Source organism: Helicoverpa zea, chromosome 27, assembly GCF_022581195.2.
Source record: "Helicoverpa zea isolate HzStark_Cry1AcR chromosome 27, ilHelZeax1.1, whole genome shotgun sequence".
In the NCBI taxonomy this organism is placed as follows: domain Eukaryota; kingdom Metazoa; phylum Arthropoda; class Insecta; order Lepidoptera; family Noctuidae; genus Helicoverpa; species Helicoverpa zea.
Window position 1 is genome coordinate 6,135,515 of NC_061478.1, and position 20,349 is coordinate 6,155,863.

A 20,349-nucleotide genomic window follows, 5' to 3' on the forward strand; every position below is an offset into this window, starting at 1 on the left:
CGGGACGGTCCCGCAGAATGCGGGACGGTTGGCCGCTTTAGAAAAGGCGCATGCTGGGGCCCGATTCTCCTAAGTTAATAATGTCAAAATCGAATAGAAATCGAATCGCAATAGCAGTTTTAACCATATCGGGCATTCTGCTACTAATAAAAGACCAATCGTATTCGATTGACATTTGATTGGTGTGCGATTGGTCTGCTATTTTGGTAATTTTGGTCTGTACGGTAGTTTGCTGTACAATCATTTTGCAATCGTAAATCATTTGCAGACAAACTGATTCATTATTGAATGACAGAAAAGGATAAAAACGTTTATTTCAAAGAAAAAATAGCGGAATGCTACATACGCTTCAATCGTAATCGAGTCGGGATCGGATCTCAGTCGAATCGAGTCGAACGTCAATCAAATGTTGCTTAAGTGAAATTAGGAGAATCGGCCCCCTGTATTACGTTTGGTGTTTTTAACGGCATTTGTGAATCCCTCAATTTGTCTCTGGTTATAGATTAAAGATCAATTTTGTCACCGTCTCGTAAACTTAATACTGCGCCCATATTCTCATGTAGTCTATAAAAATACCATTTTATGACGCTTATTTCAGAGCCTTCCCCATCTTATAGCAATCACTATAAAATATAAGTCATAAACTATTAAGCTATCCGCCATTTTATTTGCAATAAACGCTCAGCTATTATGCTGGCTATCACAGCTTAATTTTACGTATTAATTTAGACCTATTTAGTTCATTCTAGCTGTTCACAGAGTTCTGCCAAGTCCCAAAGGAACTCCTTCCGCTCTTGGATAAAAAGCCTGTGTTGCTCGGGAAGAGTGGTAGCTTCCCAAAACTGAAATATATTTTCAAAGCGGTCCATTAGTTTTGGAGTTTATTCTTAAAAAAAGAAACAATCAAATCTTTCCTCTTTAAAATCAGCAGCGCCATCTGTTGACTGTTTCTAGAACCAGCACCAGAAACAGAAAGAAAGCCACTATATACAACTAGATACTTTTCCATCGTGTCGCTAGATGTCGCTACAAACGAATCCAAATATAATCCGACCGATTTAAATTGTGTTTGCTTCTCAAACAAATCACTTTACTCCACTAGTTTTTGAAGTCTTTTTGATTTACTAACTTAATCTGTAAACTTCTTTTTTTTTAGTTTCGTTCGTAAAAGTTAGTGAGAGGCAAACGTGTTTCGCGTCAATTATTTCATTGTTTACTCATTTAAATAATAAGAAAACAATGTAAAGTGACAAATAAATCGTGTTGCTGTTAAGTTTATGTGTTTGTGTACAAAATGAAAGTTATTGAAGCTAAGATTGTAGTTTTAGGATCGCAAGGTAAGTCCAATTGCTATTTGATTTCTTACAAGTTAAAAGTCGGTGTCGTAATGAACATCAAATTAATTTGGTTAGGTATCGTCCTATCAGTGGTTTCGTAATAATTTCTAGCATCCTAAATAATAACATCATTGTCGAAACTAGTAAACTATTGTAAAAATCTTAGAACTTGTAATTATGTGCTCAAATTGCCTTGTTTTCCAGTTTTTATGCTCGATCTAGCGAGCACGACCTTCTTTTTTATACTTATTACTTATTCGAATTTAGTACAAAGTATTTACCGACCGCTGAAAAAAATAAGTTTAACATAGTCCGTTTTGGTCTCAAGTAAAGTTTTTTTCTAAAACTATACTCGACTAAAATCCATACAATTTCATTATCATCTGCTCAGCCTCTTCCAAACTATGCTGGTTGTCTTTCAGTCCAACCTGATGCAGCTGAGTACCAATGCTTTCCCCCTATTCCCTAAGACAACCCACTGACCCAAGGAGCGACTGCCTAACTGACCTCAACCCAGTTACTCCACACAATTTATTATCTTAAATATCCAAAAGAAATCCAGTCAGCAGATAACTAAAGTACCTATATATTAACTTATTTTTGTAAAAATTGAATTATTAACTTAATCAGTTACACACCTATGTAATAAAATACATATATTAAATAAGCAATAAACATGTTCATATTTGTTTTCAAATAAGTTTATCCACTTTTATCATACAAAATCATGTTAGTCATAAATAACTCTTGTTATAAATAATAATAACGCAACTGATCATCATCATCATCAGCCTATCGCAGTCCACTGCTGGACATAGGCCTCTCCAAGTGCACGCCACTGAGATCTATTTTCGGCTTAATAACGCAACTGATCATCAACATACATAATATCTTTACTTCTACGTACAGTAATAAAATAAATAGGAAACCTTTTTTGTACCCTGAAGGCTCCGGAACAACTGAATTTTGAAATTTGAATTGAACGAAACAATTTGATAAATTATTTCACTTTTGGAAAGCCACACTGTTCCCGAGTAACATAGGCTATATTTTATCCTGGTACAGGCAGTAGTTCCCACAGTACGCGGGTGAAACAGCTAGTAAAAATAAAATTACATGATGAATGTCATGTCCCCATTTCAATTATGATTCATTTCTGATTCAAATCAATAAAATCAATTGTTATCATACAGTCACAATTTATCACAATGTTAATACTAACATTGTAAATGTGCATCGGAAAGCATAATGTTTATCCTGCGCCTGATCTTTCACCGGTTGTGTCGGATTGTCGTCCCATCGCACTATGAGAGTGAAGGAATAGTGAGTGCACCTGTGTCCAAGCAAATACGCACAAACTATAATATGTCCTGCGCAGTCCTGCATACTGGGATATGATATAGCTTCTGTTACTCGGGAAGAGTGTAGGTTTCCAACAGTGAAAGAATTTTTCAAATTCCTTTAAGTTATAAATATATTTTTTTCCTCTCTATTATATTATGTATAGATGTATGTTATCTGCGAAGTTAACTATCAGCATTTAGTTATTATTTTATTTATATTCAATTTCTAGCTTCCTTCCTTCCTTGTCGGATTATTAATATAATTTTACCTTTTTAACGGGAAGGAAATCAGATATAAATGATGGATGCATAACAATTATTTAAAAAAACTATCTCTGAATTTGTGTAGGATTATACGACTACTTATTTGAAAACCACTACCTGCCTAAGTAACATATTCATTTATGCATAATATTTTCTATCTTTTTCACATCATTTTCCTAGCCTTTTCGGAACACCTGAGCAGTGTTTTAAAAGGAGAGATTGTCTATCCGACCTCCGCAATCCAGTTACTAGGGCAACCCAATACCTCTTGGCATGACTGGTTGTTAGATGTTCCGGCTTCTGACTACCCCTAACGACTGACAAAGATGTCCAAATGACAGTTCATCTTCCCTTCGAATCAATCAATGCAGCAGTTTACAGTGATACTTGGCACTTTAAATAATCTTGCACATGTTTTGCTAAAAGATAAATCGGTATCCAAGGATATAGTAGGTATTAATGCTATAATTTATGCAGTACACACAGAAAAATTTAATTTATTTATCTAATCTCTAGGATAAAGTAGGCTGTACATACTTTTTGATCTTAATCTAGGTGATTAATTTTTGTTTAAGAATTATAATAATGTATATCTTTTTAATTTAAATCATAAATTGACAAGTGTAATACTTTTACATCCTATCGTTAATAGGTCACTTAAAAAAAATATTTGATCATCTGCCTAGCTCTTTTCCCACTACGTTGGTGTCGGCTGCCAGTCTAACCCGATGTAACTGCATGTCAGTATTTTACGTAGAGCGATTGCCTATCTGACCTCTTCAACCAAGTTACCCCTTGTATCGGGTTGTTCAGGTAAGAAGTTATGTCTTCTGACCACCCGTAACGACTGCCAAAGATGTTTAAATGACAGCCGGGCGGGACCCACCAATATATCGTGCCTTCCAAAACACGAAAGAACTCATCAGGACTAGATGGTCACCCACGTATCCAACTGCGCCAAACGGCATTTGAATTATCCACGAATTTTTCAAAACAATACTCAGAACTCAAAAGCGTTTATTCAAATTAGGCTGATTAATCAGCATTTTCGAACGTCAAAAACAAAAGACAGCCTCCAAAACGCCCGCCCTTTACCATTTCCTTGTGTGCTTTTGCTAAGTCGTCCTCCGAGCCTTTTCCCAACTATGTTGGGGTCGGCTTCCAGTCTAACCGGATTTAGCTGAGTGCCAGTGCTTTACAAGAAGCGACTGTTTGCTTTTGCTAAGTATAATCTAGGAAATAACAGCCAGAGGGAAACAGATTAACTTTCTTGCATATGACAAACAAGTCTTAGAAATCTGTGCAACAGAGCATGAACCGTTACAAGCTATGTGATACCTTTGCTTATGTCGGTCAAGGGAGTTGCAATCCTGATTTTCTGTATTAATGTTATAAAGAAGTAAATTGTAAGTTTGTTTGTAAGGGGGTAATCTCTAAATCTACTGAACAGGTGTATGTAGGTATATCTTACACAATAAAAATGAATTGCTGTTCGTTAGAAATGTAAACTCGAGAATGGCTGGACCGATGTGGCTCATTTTGATTTTAGCTCATTTTTTTGCACAGGTCCCAGGGAAGGTTTAAACGATACAAAGTTAGCGGGATCAATATTGTTCCCATGAAATGCGAGTGCGAGTTTGTCTTGGTTTTTACCCGACTTCCCAAAAACTAGGAGATTCTCAATTCGGACGTTTGTATTTTTTTACGTTATCTTCATTGAAAGAATTCAAATACCTTTATTCCAGATCCTTGTGGGAACCATAGAAAAAAACCAATTTTGCATTAAACAAAATACCGTAAGAGAAAGGAAAAGTGTTAGCTCGTACTTCTGCATATTTTGCGTTATCTCCGAAACGGCTGGACGATTTTACGTGACCTTCACTGGCAGCTGATATGAGATAAACTAGATAAGGCTTCTTTTGTTTTAGTTCCGTAAAATAGCCCTTGAACTACAAAAGTAATAATAATACAGTGTCAAGTGAACGTATGTACCTACGTACGTATTATCTTTTAACCTTGTAATAAGCCCAGTTTGTAGCCTTCTGTGCCCACTTTAATATTACTCTAGCATAGATGTTATATCTTGTGAGGAATTGACTACATTAGAGGAAGTCTGAAAGTAGCGCCAGTTACAGAAAAGATGAGAAGTAGAAGGTTGTCATGGTATGGGCATGTAATGAGGAGGGATGATACGCATACAACAAAGTGTGTGCTAAGTATGAATGTAGGTGGATGGAGAGGAAGACCTAAGAAAAGACGGATGGATTGCCTAAAAGATGACATGAATAGGAAGTGAGTGAGTGTCAGTATAACGAGTCACAGGGGAAAATGGAAGCGAAAGACATATTGCGCTGACATCAAATAAAAATGGGAACAGGGCAGGAGGAAGAATCTTACGAAAGCGGCGAAAATTCGTCAGCTGTAACTGAGCGCTCTCCTGAGCTGTTTATATAAACTCTCTTTCTATTTTCCTACAATACTCGCAGAATTTGTATATGTATACCTATGAAAATACACACTTCACACTCGTTCAACTTCGCGAGGATCCTTCGGGCCCTTTGACTCAGGTTCTATAACATTTTTACAATTTTGCAAATAACACGTTTGTAATTAAATATTTTTTTAGTTAAATTGGACCGTAACCAACCGAAAGCCGTTTGAAGCGAAGTAAAATTGGACGAAGTACCTACTTCATGTTCTTCACTTTTGTATTCCCTGAAATTCGGTAACTTCGCGAGTAGTGTTGGGGAAGCTTAGGATTAAGCAAAAATCCACAGTAGCAGGAATAATGGAGTTCTGTTATTCGAAAGTAGGCATAGGATATCAAAGATCTACAACTATGCAGTGGTTTCACAGTGAAAGCGTGACAAAGATACTTAGTAGGAATTATAATAGCAATTACTACAATAATTAAAATATTTCACTGTAAATATTCAATCGTAAGTAGAGCGCAAGTTGGCTAAGTCAAAGCTGCGCGATTAAAAAGAAAGAAGGAAGAAAAAATATATATTGACTCAACACAGGACATACATACACATATAAAAACCGGCCAAGTGCGAGTTGGACTCGCGCAAGACGGATTCCGTACCGATTTATAAAACGGACAAAAAAATCACGTTTGTTGTATGGGAGGCCCCCAAAATATTTATTTAATTCTAGTTTTCAGTATTTGTGAAAATTTCAGCTCTCTAACTATCACGGTTCACGAGATACAGCCTGGTGACAGACGGACGGACGGACGGACAGAGGAGCGAAAACAATAGGGTCCCGTTTTACCCTTTGGGTACAGAACCCTAAAAAATACAAAATGAACAAAAGGTTGCGCCAAATAGGTCCAGTTCGGAATTATGCCAGACAGCTGGTGCCTGACGCTGGTTTTCAACTGGACCTATGAGGAGTTGTGGGTGTCAATCGTATTGCAATAATTAATGGATCGATCATAAGGTTAAGCAAAGCTTGGCGCGGTCGGTCCGTGGATAGGTGACCATCTTGTCATGACGAGTTCTTCCGTGTTTCGGAAGGCACCATAAGCTGGGGCCCGATTCTCCTAAGTTAATAATGTCAAAATCGAATAGTAATCGAATCGCAATACGATCGTAATAGCAGTTTTAACCATATCGGGCATTCTGCTACTAATAAAAGACCAATCGTATTCGATTGACATTTGATTGGTGTGCGATTGGTATGTTATTTTGGTAATTTTGGTATATACGGTAGTTTGCCGTGCAATCATTTTGCAATCGTAAAACATTTGCAGACAAAATGATTCATTATTGAATGACAGAAAAGAATAAAAACGTTTATTTCAAAGAAAAAATAGCGGGATGCCACATACGCTTCAATAGTAATCGAGTCGGGATTGGATCTCAGTCGAATCGAGTCGAACGTCAATCGAAGGTCGCTTAAGTAAAATTAGGAGAATCGGGCCCCTGGTCTCGCCTGTCATTTGAACATCTTTGGCAGACGTTGCGAGCTAGAAAGTCTGACATCCAGTTTTACCAAGGGGTATCGGGTTGCCTGGGTAACTTAGTAGTGGAATCAGATAAGGCAGTCGCTGCTTGTGGCTGGTACTCAGCTGCATCGGGTTAGACTGGAAGCCGACCCCAACATAGTTAAGAAAAGGCTCGGGAGATGATAATGATCACTCCCTAGTTTTAAAAAAATACATCTTTGTTTTACCACATCCTCTGTCTACCCTCTTTTCGTTATCTAATCTGACTGATAGCACACAGTAGTCAGCTTTGCAATAAATCCAACATGATTATATTGTCAATAGCTTATCTTCATATTGTGTGAGACGGATTGGCTAGCTCAATTGTTTGAAGTAAAACAGAAAGTGTGAAGTAATGCTTTAATATTTATTTGTCACAGGGGATTGACTTTCCTTGGCTTATATTTTAACTTTTGAGCTGTTATTATCAAAAGTAGCAAATAACGATGATTATTTTTTATTCCACCAATGTGCATGGCTGTACCTCAGGTGTTAACATTGGTCTGCTGGGGCTGCGGAATTGTTCGAAAGAGTTACCGCCTACGACGGAACACGACGGTTTTTAGTCAGTAAGAGTCTGACGCTCCCTCACCGCTGCTAACCCACAGCGGGAGGGGTCATTTGATGATTTTTGACGAGGCTAAAAAAAAGGAAAGGTGTTAACATAGGCAAGCTTGTGTGTAAAAATGTTAATGCATGCTTATTTGTCTTTGTACTGACTCGGAGACAATGTGCATGTACGTATTTCTTTACACAAACTAGTATACTTCACCCGCATTCTTGAAATAAAACTTCTATACGCCAGAAATGTGGTTCTACCACCCCAATTCTGATTCATTTGAATGTCCTGAAACAGCACAGTCAATTTGCCTTTACGTTCCATTAAAAAGATGAGCTTAAGCGATATAAGACCTCAGTCAAAACAGGTAGACAAATTTTTGGCCGACAATACCCAAAAATAACTTAAGTTAAAGCCGATTTGCAGAGATTTGGTTCAATGTTCACCCATCCGTGGAGCGACCGTGACGAAAGCCGCTTAACCTCGGCGGTCAATTGATTAGCGTTACTTTGAGTCTAGACTGGTTCACAGACTTTCATTTAGACAAGGTTTTTAAGAATATTCATTGTTATTGTGGTGTTAAGCGAAGATTCATTTTCTCGATTCCTGTTTCTATAAACAATAAACTATTTCTTTTGTTTTTGACACAGAACTTTTACGCTTATGTTAGTTTTGTGATATTCTTCTTAATGCCCAGATCCCAGGTTATTTTAAGTATTTTAATAGACTTCCCAAAAAGGAAATGAAATGATTCATTTGCTATGAAAGTACGTACAACACTACGGATGAGGTTATCAATTCTAATGCTTTTAATTTTTATGTTGTTTCGCCCATATTTTCTTCCGAGCCTTTTTCCCAATCATGTTGGGGTCGGCTTCCAGTCTAACCGGATGTAGCTGAGTACAGCGTTTTACAAGAGCGACTGCTCTAACTGACCTCCTCAACCCAGTTACCCGGGCAACTCAATACCTCCTGGTAAGACTGGTGTCAGACTTACTGGCTTCTAACTACGCGTAACGAGTGCCAATGATGTTTAAATGACCAATTTATCGTTTTTCCGAAACACGGAGGAACTCGTCCACGTCCAAGGAACGACCGCACCAAGCGTTGCCTAACTTTATGATCAATCTGCACTTGTCTGTCTGATATAAATGAAATATTCATACAACTTCATACTGCAACTGTTATCAGATTCGCTAGTCACTGCACAAATGACTCACTGATATCACAATAACACCCGATTGTTTACTAAACGCTTTGTGGATATCGTTTGAAATCGATAAATTCTAAGTAAACTTCACTACTAGTAATCAGAAAAACTGTTCTAATATATTTTTATACTAGCTTCTGCCCGTGGTTTCACCCGGATGATGACAAAAACTATCCTATGCCCTTCTCCCGAGTCTAAGCTCTAATCTTCAGCTTAAACGGTTCAGCCATTCTTGAGTTATAAAATGTGTAATTAACACGGCTTTCTTTCATATAGATTTATTTTTATTTACAACAAAAAAACGTGTATTATGTACAGAAATATGTGTATTTACAACTTAATACAAAATAATATTATAAAAGAGGTATTTTTACACTAAAAATTACTGTAAGTAGACTAAAAACTATTACATACGAACGTATGGTAATTTAATACGATTTTTTTTTTAAGATATCGATTCTGTAGACATTATATTTACCTACTCGTGTAAGGTTTACGCGAGGATCTTTTAACAACATTTGTTATGCAGGAATTTAGTTAAACGACAGGTTTTATTTCATTAATAAAAATACAGACAGGCTTCCCAAAAAATATGCTAATTTATCGATCAAAAACGTATGACGCATTCTGATTATAAAAAAGGTTATATATTTATTATTAGTTATTTTTTAATCTATACTAACATAATCAAGAGGAAACATTTTGTGTTTGTTTGTACCCTAAAGACTCCGAAACGACTGACCCGATTTGAAAAATTCTTTCACTGTTGGAAAGCTGCACTCTTCCGAGTAACATAGGCTATATTTTATCCCGGTACGGGCAGTAGTGTCCCCGGGACGCGGGTGAAACCGCGTGGAACAGCTAGTAAAAAAATAAAATAACATGCTTTCTGTCTTATGTCATGCTACATAATGATTTTGTAAACCAGTTTTATAGATTAACTATCAACTATTTTAAGTATCAATAAGCTAATGTTCTTTGTCTGTTATGTTTAGAATAGTCTTGTATAATAATCTAAGCAACCAACGCAGTTCTTGACTTTACAAGGAGCATTTTTTCAAAAGTATATGAACGTTATTAAATTAATACATATTCATATTTTTTGTTGAACTGACCCGTAGGACCTATCGCAAAATTGCAAGCGCTCTTGTGCTGTCGGATTACCCTCCCATCGGGCTTTGAGAGTGAGGTTCAGTCCACATATTTGATCCATTTTATTTGGGATCTCCTTCAAAAACCGGAAATCTGTGAATCTGAAATCGCCATTATTTATTTTACTACAGAAAACATCTAGGTAAAGTTTCATCAGAACTTGAGTAAAACCGCAAACTATACTTATAATAAATCTGTAGAGAGGTCAATTCTGTACATTAAATATATTTCCAAAATAACTATCAGGGGTGATAAGTGATCGATACTGATGCCAAAAATGCAATCAGTAAAATTTTTGTGTCTGTCTGTCTGTCTGTCTGTCTGTATGTTCGATATAGAAACAAAAACCACTCGACGGATTTTAATAAAACTTGGCAAAAATATTCTTCACACTCCTGGGCAGGTTATAGGATACTTTTCATCACGCTACGATTAATAGGAGCAGAGCAGTGAAGAGAAATGTTGGGAAAACGGGAAAAGTTACTCCATTTTTTAAGCTTCCGTCGCGTGTGCAGCCTTAATGTTTAAAGATATATAGAAACCACGTATGACGGAAATGTTCTCCTTTAAATTATGTGAAAAATATCCCACGACAGTATATGTCTATCTTTGATGGTTGACTTTACACGTGTAACTTCCGATTGCTAAGCAGTTCAGAGCTTCCTGATTATATTTGTCTACTCTGACGTTTATAACACTCACTCATACCAATAGGCTAGGTACGCATAGATTTAGATAATTGGATAGGCTGGTGATTATTATTTCTTCCTCTCTTTGCACAAAGTCCAAATCTAACGCGGACGAAGTCGCTGGCAGAAGCTAGTATATAAAATAAAGTTATCTAACAGCTGTTTCGGTTTCCCCTGCGTACCGGGAGAACTCCTACCTTTACCCGGAAAAAATATAGCCTATGTAACTCAGGAATAGTGAAATAATGTTTCAAATCGATTCAGGAGTTTCATAGGACAATATCCTCTATTATGTTAGAGGTAGATAATCTTCTGCTGTACCCTTTTTGCTAAATATTGCGTAACCGAAATCCACTGGGTCATTATTTTTATGTTAGTCGAACAAAATGTATGAGATAAAACCTGTTTCCTTTTTTGTTGTCATCGCCATACCTGTTCTTATAAGCCAAACTCGAACTATTAACACAGTATAGAGCTTAAACTTTGGCCGTTTATAATGATGACCCACATTATCTAAGTTGGGATATAATTTATCATCTAGCCTAGCCTTTTCCCAACTATGTTGAAGTTGGATTCCTCTAATCTGCTCAACCCAGTTTCCGGGGCCACCCGATACTCCTAATTGGTTGTCAAAATTCTGACTTCGGACTACCCCTAACGACTGCCAAAGATGTTCAAACAACAGCCGGGTCCCACCAATTTAACTTGCTTTAGAAAACACGGAGGAACTCGTCATGACACTCATTCGGACCAACCGTGAGATATGTTGTTTAACTTTATGATCGATCTATCCTAGGACCGAATACGCCAAGCGTTGATCAAACATAATGACTTCGCTTATAGTGATATTTCAGGGAAATTGCACATACAAAGAACAGTCCTTTATATCTGTGCTTTGATAATGTTATTTTTGTCCTACGATCGATCTCCTACTCCATATAACTAAAAAATTCTTAACCTAAACTAGTTAAACCGTCACTTGTGTAACTCGTGAATCATACTTGAATGGTTGTTAATTCAATCAACCAAAGGACACTTTTAACATGCCTATTTTAATTCCAGGTGTCGGCAAGACCAGCCTTGTGGTCCGGTACATAGGCAAGATGTTCTCCAAGCACATATCTCCAACGATAGGAGCTTCTTTCTTCACCTGCAATATCAACTTGGACAACGCTAGGGTTAAACTTCAGGTATTTATCCCTTATTTACATTAACTAATCTACTTTGAGTGGATGTGGTGATTGACGCTCAGTCCTTCTCTGTGTGAGAACTCAAACTCAATTTTTTTTATTTCAAATAGGCCTATGGAAGCTCTTTCTAATATCTAACACTTCATCATCATCCTACTGTATTTCAAAATTAGTTGTAGTCGGCGCACAATGTCTTCTCCTACCATACTCTTCTATCTGCCATCGTGTCCCAAGTACCTAACATTATTTCTAACCAAATCGTTTTTCACACGATCCATCCATCGTTTCTTTGGTCGATCCCTTCCACTATATCCCTCCACATTCATGCTCATCACCCTCCTCACAACATGACTCTCATTCCTCCGCATCACATGCCCATATCATGACAGCCAGTTTCCACATCGCTTTTAGGTTACCGGTACCACCGGTTAGACAATATTTTTTCTCTCAAAATCATAATAATTTTAGTACCTAACCTATCTACTTAATATGTATTTATTTATAAGCCGAATGTTTTGACGATATTAGATAAGGAACCACCAAAACAGAAAGGTCATGCTCTCTTTTTAAGTAAGTAGGTAAGTTCGCTTGCACTGAGCGGGTCAAATACGAGTTTATGACTTGAACTGGCTTCCTCCTACCGTTTTATATCATGCCATGGCAACTACTCCGTGCATCCTAAAAATATAAGCCTTCTTCGATCAATGTAACACTGAAATATTTTTTCTAATCGTCTTCTAATCTAATCGTACTGCTCTGCAAGTGGTCTAGAGGTCGACAAAAAACCGCTTTCCTCCCCACTCAGAGACATTTAATGATTACTTAAGCCATTCCTTAGTGAAGGATTTGTATGACATTCCGTCACTAAGGAGTGACTTAAGTAATCATTAAATGTCTCTGAGTGGGGAGGTTTGTGAGTTTTAGAAACTTTCACAAAGCAGCCCACAGTCTGGAAGTTGGTTATTGATACACCCGTGCATCGGAGAGCACGTTAATGTCGGTCCTGCGGCTGATCTCTCTCCGGTCATGTAGGATTATCGTCCCATCGCGTTATGAGAGTGAAGGAATAGAGAGGGCGCCTGTATCTACGCAAATGCTTGTGCACTATAATATGTCCTGCGCAGCTGGCTGATCTCCTTATATGAGACAATTGGCTAGTACGCCATTATTAACAGCCTGTCTCAATATTCCAGGTATGGGACACAGCAGGACAAGAGAGGTTTCGCTCAATGGCACCGATGTATTATCGAAACGCTAACGCCGCGCTACTAGTCTTCGATATCACTAACTTTAACAGCTTTGTCGCTATCAAAGGATGGGTTAAGGAGTTGCAGAGGTATGTTTAACCATATATCCCGTAATTTTTCGTTATATTGGAACCATATCTCAGGATTTATCTTGAGTTTTCAGGGTTTTTGCCTCTTCTCAGAATTGTGGCCTGATTTTGCAAATCTCATGAATCTCAGGATCTTTTATATTAAGCATATATCTTAAAGAGCTCTGAAACAAATCAAAAAGTAGCTTCAAGCCTTTTTTGCATGCATAACTTATAAGATACCTTTTTAATGCAAACCGAAACGCGACAGCGAGATTTGCAGTCTTAAAAGTCGCAAAAGCAAGTATGTATATTTGTGAATGTGTGGCATTTTCTTCTAACATTAAATTTTTGACATCTGACTCACCCTGATTAACCCAGAGTTGTCCTAAAGGATTGAAAAATCATAATCGTTTTTACATTTTCTTTCATTATTCCTTCCAGTAACGTACCCGAAGCGATGGTGCTATCAGTGGTGGGCAATAAGAGTGACCTGGAAGAACTCCGCGCCGTGCAGGCGAGCGAGGCGGCACAGTTCGCGGAGTCCATTGGCGCCCACTACTGCGAGACCTCTGCGCTGCATGACCAGGTAGTTATAACTGCCTTCCAAATTGGATAGGGTCCCCTTAACCTACAGGAGCTGCGAGATTGTTCGAAAGAGCTACCGCGGTCTTAGAATACAGAGGTCTCCAGAAGGAACCATAAGGAATATGGTTGGTTTTAGTCAGTAAGAGTCTGACAATCCCTCACGCTGCACCCACAGCGGGAGCTGTCAATAGGGTCTTAGAAGGACCCTGTAGGGCCAAAACCTGCCGGGACTGCGGGACTCGTCGCGCGAGTTACCGCTGCCTTAGTACACTTTGGGCTCCAGAAAAAACATGGTAGGTTTTTGACACTCCCTCACGCTGCATCCACAGCAAGATGGGTCTTCTAAAGTCTTTGACTTGATGACAGAAAAAAGAGGGGTATCGGGTCGTCCAAGTAACATACTTGAGGAGGCTATATAAGCCAGGCAGATGATGAAATGCCTACTAACAGCGCGGTACCCGACGCGATGGTGCTATCAGTGGTGGGCATTAAGAGTGAGCTGGCAGAGCTGCGCGGCGTGCAGGCGAGCGAGGCGGCACAGTTCGCAGAGTCCATCGGCGCCCACTACTGCGAGACCTCCGCGCTGCATGACCAGGTAGTTATAACTGCCTTCCAAGGGGTATAGGGTCCCCTTAACCTACAGGAGCTGCGGGATTGTTCAAAAGAGCTACCACGGTCTTCTCTCTACATGATCAGGTTAATATTCCATTAGATCCTACTTTCCAAGGAGTCCCAGTGGTCCTCTTTGACCCTAGTGGGTCTCAATGGCATCCACTGGAGTCGAGGCTTGCCGGGGCTGCGGGATTGTTCGAAAGAGCTACTGCGGTCATCATACATATAAGGACTTAAGAAGGAACATGGTGGGTTTTAGTTAGTAAGAGTCTGACACTCCCTCACGCTGCATCCACAGCGGGAGAGGTCATTTGATGACTTGTGACTTGATGATGAAAAAAGAGGGGTTATCGGGTCGCCCCAGTAACTTGGTTGAGGAGGCCAGATAGACAGTCGCTTTATGTGGCACACTGGTATTTAGCTGCATCTAGTTAAACTGGAAGCCGACCCTAATATAGTTGGGAAAAAGTTAAGCAGATAATGACATTCTACTGTTAGTCTGTCCCCTCCTAACACATGACATCCCTTGTTTATTTCGACATAACAATAATACTGACATGTAACTTAAGAAACACCGCAAAGTCAGCCGATAGTTTGATAATCAAATTAAATAGAATCTCATCTCATAACAAAATCCTTCATCTCTGGTCCTCAGCAAGGAATAGACGAAGTATTCCTGAACACGGCAGCTGCTCTGCTGAAGCTGTCCAGCTCCAACCTGGTCTCCTCGCTGCGGTCATACGACTCCGCCGATGTTGACAACGATAAAATACCTACAGGTATGTGTGCTCTTATTATACTAGGAGTTTTTTGGTAATAAAATCAACAAATCTATTTTGAGTTAGTCGGGGGGAGGGGGGGGAACCGACTTCATTAATAATACATGAAACCTTTTCCTAAATGTGACAAATACTATGCTGAAAACATCAAAATCGGCGAGACCAGACATAATTACATACAGGTCAAAGTCTTTTATTGAGAGTAGGCTAGTTTTCAGCACCTTTTCACGTCAAAATAACAAAAATGACAGCTCCCCCAAAACGCCCCCCTTTAACCACTTCTTAGTGTTATGGCTGGGAAGAAGAAGTGGTGCAGAACAAACTTCCCAGCAACACAGATGTCTTTTACAAATTAATTACTATTATTTACCAAAAATACAATACAAGAAAATTCTCAGCTTTACATACAACCCATACAAGAAGACCATAATATCCTCTTTCTAACCCCAGGTTCTCCCACAGAAGAAGACGCTACACATACAGGCAAAGTGGAACTACCAGCGTGGAGTATAGACAGCATTGCACATGGAGATGTTCAGAAAAACATGTGCTGCTGACCGACGAGCCACGAGGCCACTGCATGGATGGGTGGCAGGTGCACGAGGACTTATGTGAAAAGTGTTAGAAGTGATAGTGAAAAGGTTAAGGGTGAAATTTCATCAGTGTGTGACAACAAATGTATCTCGTGGTGTACTCGCTGTAGCAAAACTTTGTACGCGAATACATGCTAGTAGGCATGGCATTCTCGCGTGATGCGTGCATATTTTTGCGTACCTAACAATTTTGGTGGAATTTTGCCATAATAGTTCTCTTCAAGTACGTTTGCTTAACCGAAGTTGATACCACAGAGCAGTTAAGACATGAATAAATTATTGTTAACTCAATTTACACCAGAATGAAATGGAATAAAAGAGTCAATTATGCATCACGACGCGCGAATTCGTTGGAATTCTCGCCCATTCTAACGAATTCCACTGATTCACTGACCAAATTCTAGAAAAAGCGCGAGGATAAATACAATAGAATTGGCTGATGGTCGCACGGGAGTAAACCTTTTAACCTTATTTCATGAAATAAGAAAAATAAAGAGATCTAACCATTGACTGGGCATTCTGTCAATGTCTAAAAATCTGTCATTTCGATGTAAATTTTTATATTTTATAAGTAAAAATAAAAATCACAAAAATATTAATTTGTTCTCGAAAACATGTGATTTACCATTGTAATTAATTTAATACAATTTTGTATTGTATTAAAAAGTAAAATTAAAACAAATACAAAATGAAACTAAATCTTATAAGATTCACAATCAGACGAATTTACATTCCCGTAACAGTGTTTGCTATGGAGGATTATTTTTTGGAATAATTCCAAATAAGATATCAGATTCTTACAATTGGGTAATATTTTTTTATTTCTTATTTTCTGTTATTTATTCAACTAGCTTTATCCCGTGGTTTCACTTGTGTATTTAAAGTTAAGTTTGTTTGTTTGAACGCGCTAATCTCAGAGGTATCGGGTCGCCCTGGTACCTAGGTTGAGCAGATAGGCAGTCGCTCCTTGTAAAGCACTGGTACTCAGCTGCATCCAGTAAGACTGGAAGCCGACCCAGACATAGTTGGGAAAAGGCTAGGCAGATGATGAATGCCCTAGCCTTTTCAGAATTCCCTTTGGTGATGTTCCTCAGATGCTACAATTAAGTTAGATAGGCCACTTATCGATGAAGGCTACGTGACACGTGAAAAAGGCAGTTAACTTATGTATGACACAAGTGAAACCGCAGGATAATTTAGTATTACACATACATACTTACAAACATTTTAAAAGACATTATTTTTAACATTCCGTTATGACTAATTATTATTTCTAGTTTTAAGTACACAGGTCTGTATTATATTAGGTTATTTTAACTACTTATGATATTTAAAACTAGCTTCTGCCAGCGGTTTCACCCGCATCCCGTGGGAACCTCTGCACGAACCCGGATAAATATAGCCTATAGCCTTCCTCGATAAATGGGCTATCTAACACTGAAAGAATTGTTCAAATCGGACCAGTAGTTCCTGAGATTAGCGCGTTCAAACAAACAAACAAACAAACTCTTCAGCTTTATACTATTAGTATAGATTGATAAAAAATATGAAAAAAAAAACTGGAAAGAAAGAAAAATGATTTTATTTTTAACTAGATAACCTTTTAACTATATTACTAGGTTTTTAGCTCAATTAATATTCAACTCTTATTTTTTATTTTACTTTCAGATACTTTATTTTTTTAATAAAACCAACGTGAGTTAAGTTTTAACGGAATTACAAAAATGTAACATTGAAGAGTATATAAAAATCAAAAAGGTATAAATGGACTGTGATTTGGTGTGTGACAGTTTATTCTATTTTAGTCATTTAAAGTAAAAATGAAAATTAATAACAATATGTAATTAGTTAGAATATAATTTTGATTATAATATTTGCACATTCACATTGAACTATCCAATTCTTGCCAATCAACGACTCATTTCTGAATTGTGAATAAAATCAATTAAAGTAACAAAAAAAAATACTGATGCACTACAAAAAATAATAATAAGAGGGAGACATTTGCAATTCAGAAATTAGTCGTCTTCTAAATGCTCAATTTGAAATTGTTATTTTATAAGACAGGGTAACTTTAAAAACAGGACAAAATATACCAAGGAATTGTTAAAATCTTACAGTAAGTTGCACCATTTAACTATAACGATAACCATACCATAACCAGCGTATACTTGCCGCCCATTGGTCAAATCAGCGATTTGACAACTGAAAATGGTTCGGTTATCGTTATAGTTAGTATAGAAATAATATTACATTTATATATTTTTGATATGAAGATAGTTACGTATTGTAAAGTTGGACCAAATGAATTTATTATGTACACTTTTGTATTAAGTTTATTATCAAATCAATATATAAATAATGTTTATTTGGTTGTTTTATTGCTACTATAGTTCTATTCCCCCTGTTGAAATAATTATGATGATGTCTCATGTAAGGAGATCAGCAGTGGCGGCGTAGCATCGGGTGGCACCCGGGGCGGACTACTTATTGAGCAACCTCCTTCCCCCCAAAAAAAACGACAAAATATAATCACGTAGTAAAATCATACAGAATTAACACAAAAGTACCCAAACAAGTTTGAAAAAATCTCTGTTAAGTGAAGAAGCCGCGAGCGTAGCGAGCACGTAATTTTTGATCTTTGGGACGCAAAAAGATATCTAAAGAAAGCAGATAAAATTAATGTAAAGTGTAACGAAATTTTTGAGTTTTAGGCCCGGTTGTTCGAAGCTCAGTTACGTCAAGGTTAGAGTTAAATTCTAGTTACAGTAAAATTAACAGGGTTTAAATTCAAAAAGCATTGTTGAACGTTAAAATTTCATAATAAAAACGTCAAATTAACCGTGGTCAAAATTGACATCGGTCTTTTAACTTTACCGTGACGTACGAACAACCGGGCCTTAGAACACAAAATTACTCAAACAAGTTTGAAAAATAAACGACCGGAAAGGAATTTGAATATCGCGCAGTAAATGGTAGTAATGGTAGTGAACCTACGCTTCACAAATTAGAATGGCACCCTCAGTGACTTGTCCCTTCTGCCCGCGCCATCCTGCTCGTGCAGATATGTGCCGAACGAGATGGCACCCCCCGAGATGTGGCACACGGGGCGGACCGCCCCCCCCTACACCGCTACTGGAGATCAGCCAGCTGCGCATGACATTTTATAGTGCAAAAGCATTTTTGCAGACATGTGCACTCACTATTCCTTCACTCTCATCACATAATCACAAGCAGGACCGACATTTAAAGGATGATTTATATTAGGCCGAGCCGTGTCCGGGGCGTGCCGTGTACGTGGCTCGTCCGGGGCACGGATGTGAAACGTTCCATACATTTTGTATGAAGCAGTTTATATAACACAGTGCATGATCCGTGGCCCGTCCGGGCCACAAACGACGCTCGTCTTTAGAATTTCGTAAAAGCCCGGACACGGCACGGCCCGGCCTAATATAAATCAACCCTAATGCGATCTTCGATGTACGGGTGTATCAATTACCACTTCCAGGCTGCTTTGTAAAAGTTTCTTAAACTCAAAGCTATTTCGACTTGACCCGGAACCCGAAACCTAGGGCACAGCAGTCGCTCTATGCGACCAGTAGACCAACGAGGCAGTGAGGTTTGGTAAGTTTGGAATAAAATACAGTTATATTCAAACAACATATTTAATACCCATTTAAAAATCACTCAAATAATCACGACATAATAATAAAACAAACTCAGTAGGTAAGTGTACCCTTAGAACATTATTACATATATTATATTACATATGAAATAGAATTAAATGCAATGAAAAATACGTTTTACAATTTATTGATATAGGTGCCGAATAAGAGTAGATTTTTCAATCATCAGTTAACTTCTATCTGAAAAATAAAATATAGTGGTTCCACATATTTTCTATAGAAAAACTATTAAAACGTCAAACATATTCTTCGTAAAAGTTATCATCATCCTCCGAGCCTTTTTCCCAATCATGTTGGGGTCGGCTTCCAGTCTAACTGGATTCAGCTGAGTACTTCAGAAAAGTTATATGACGATTGAAAAATCGGCCCTTGAAAGAATATTATTTTGTTTAAATAACAGTACGTCTCATATAATTTTGAAATGATAACAACACACGAATATTCACAACTCTAAACCATATTCTTATAAACCACCATACAACTTGAGTTGCAAAAGTTAACTATAATAAGGCACATTAAAATTAAGAATAAAGGCACAGATATTTGTATTACAACCTAAGATAAATCTCTTCCTTCTCTGTGTGAGAGGAGGCCGCAGCCCAGCAGTGGGACGATAAAAATGATGATGATGTATAAAAAAAAATTAAGAAGTGAAGGTTTGTCTTATCCATAACTTCATATTTTGGAAATGGATAACTGCTCTCAAAGAACATATTTTTACGTAATCAACCAACTTGTATATTTTTTCATAGTATATTTTAAGTACTAAATGCCAAAAATATAAATACTTTTAAAATAAAATTTTGAAAAAACAAACAATTATACCTAAATTGATAAAAATTCACACATTTTGCTTTATTGATAATGTCTATATTGTAATTGGTCAAAATCTTAATTATTATAAAATACATACAAATTCTAACATTGTAAATAACATTTGGAAGATTTATATATGAAATAGCTTGGCTACATGTTGCAATATTTTCATAACTATATAGCCAAATGTATTTGATACATACAAGATGGGAAGACTTTTTGACG

At 37.6% G+C, this 20,349-nt stretch overlaps 1 protein-coding gene and 1 long non-coding RNA gene across 3 annotated transcripts; one reads left to right on the forward strand and one right to left on the reverse strand.

The window, feature by feature from the left end:
- The first annotated feature begins 1,113 nt into the window (after window positions 1-1,113).
- LOC124643414 (ras-related protein Rab-31) lies at window positions 1,114-17,990 on the forward strand. Of its 2 annotated transcripts, none has more exons than XM_047182400.1 (6): window positions 1,114-1,337; window positions 11,608-11,735; window positions 12,929-13,071; window positions 13,495-13,639; window positions 14,906-15,029; window positions 15,480-17,990. In XM_047182400.1, exons 1-6 carry the CDS (start codon window positions 1,295-1,297, stop codon window positions 15,584-15,586), a joined length of 690 nt encoding a protein of 229 aa, XP_047038356.1. In that variant the 5' UTR covers window positions 1,114-1,294; the 3' UTR covers window positions 15,587-17,990. The 2 variants fall into 2 exon arrangements, with proteins under 2 accessions (XP_047038356.1, XP_047038357.1); XM_047182401.1 differs by having other exon boundaries at window positions 15,492-17,990.
- On the reverse strand, window positions 7,548-8,570 carry LOC124643416. The gene is made up of 3 exons (XR_006985940.1): window positions 8,492-8,570; window positions 7,656-7,782; window positions 7,548-7,575 (listed from the first exon to the last, which is right to left on the reverse strand). It is a non-coding gene; the product is annotated as an uncharacterized LOC124643416 (long non-coding RNA).
- Window positions 17,991-20,349: the final 2,359 nt, after the last annotated feature.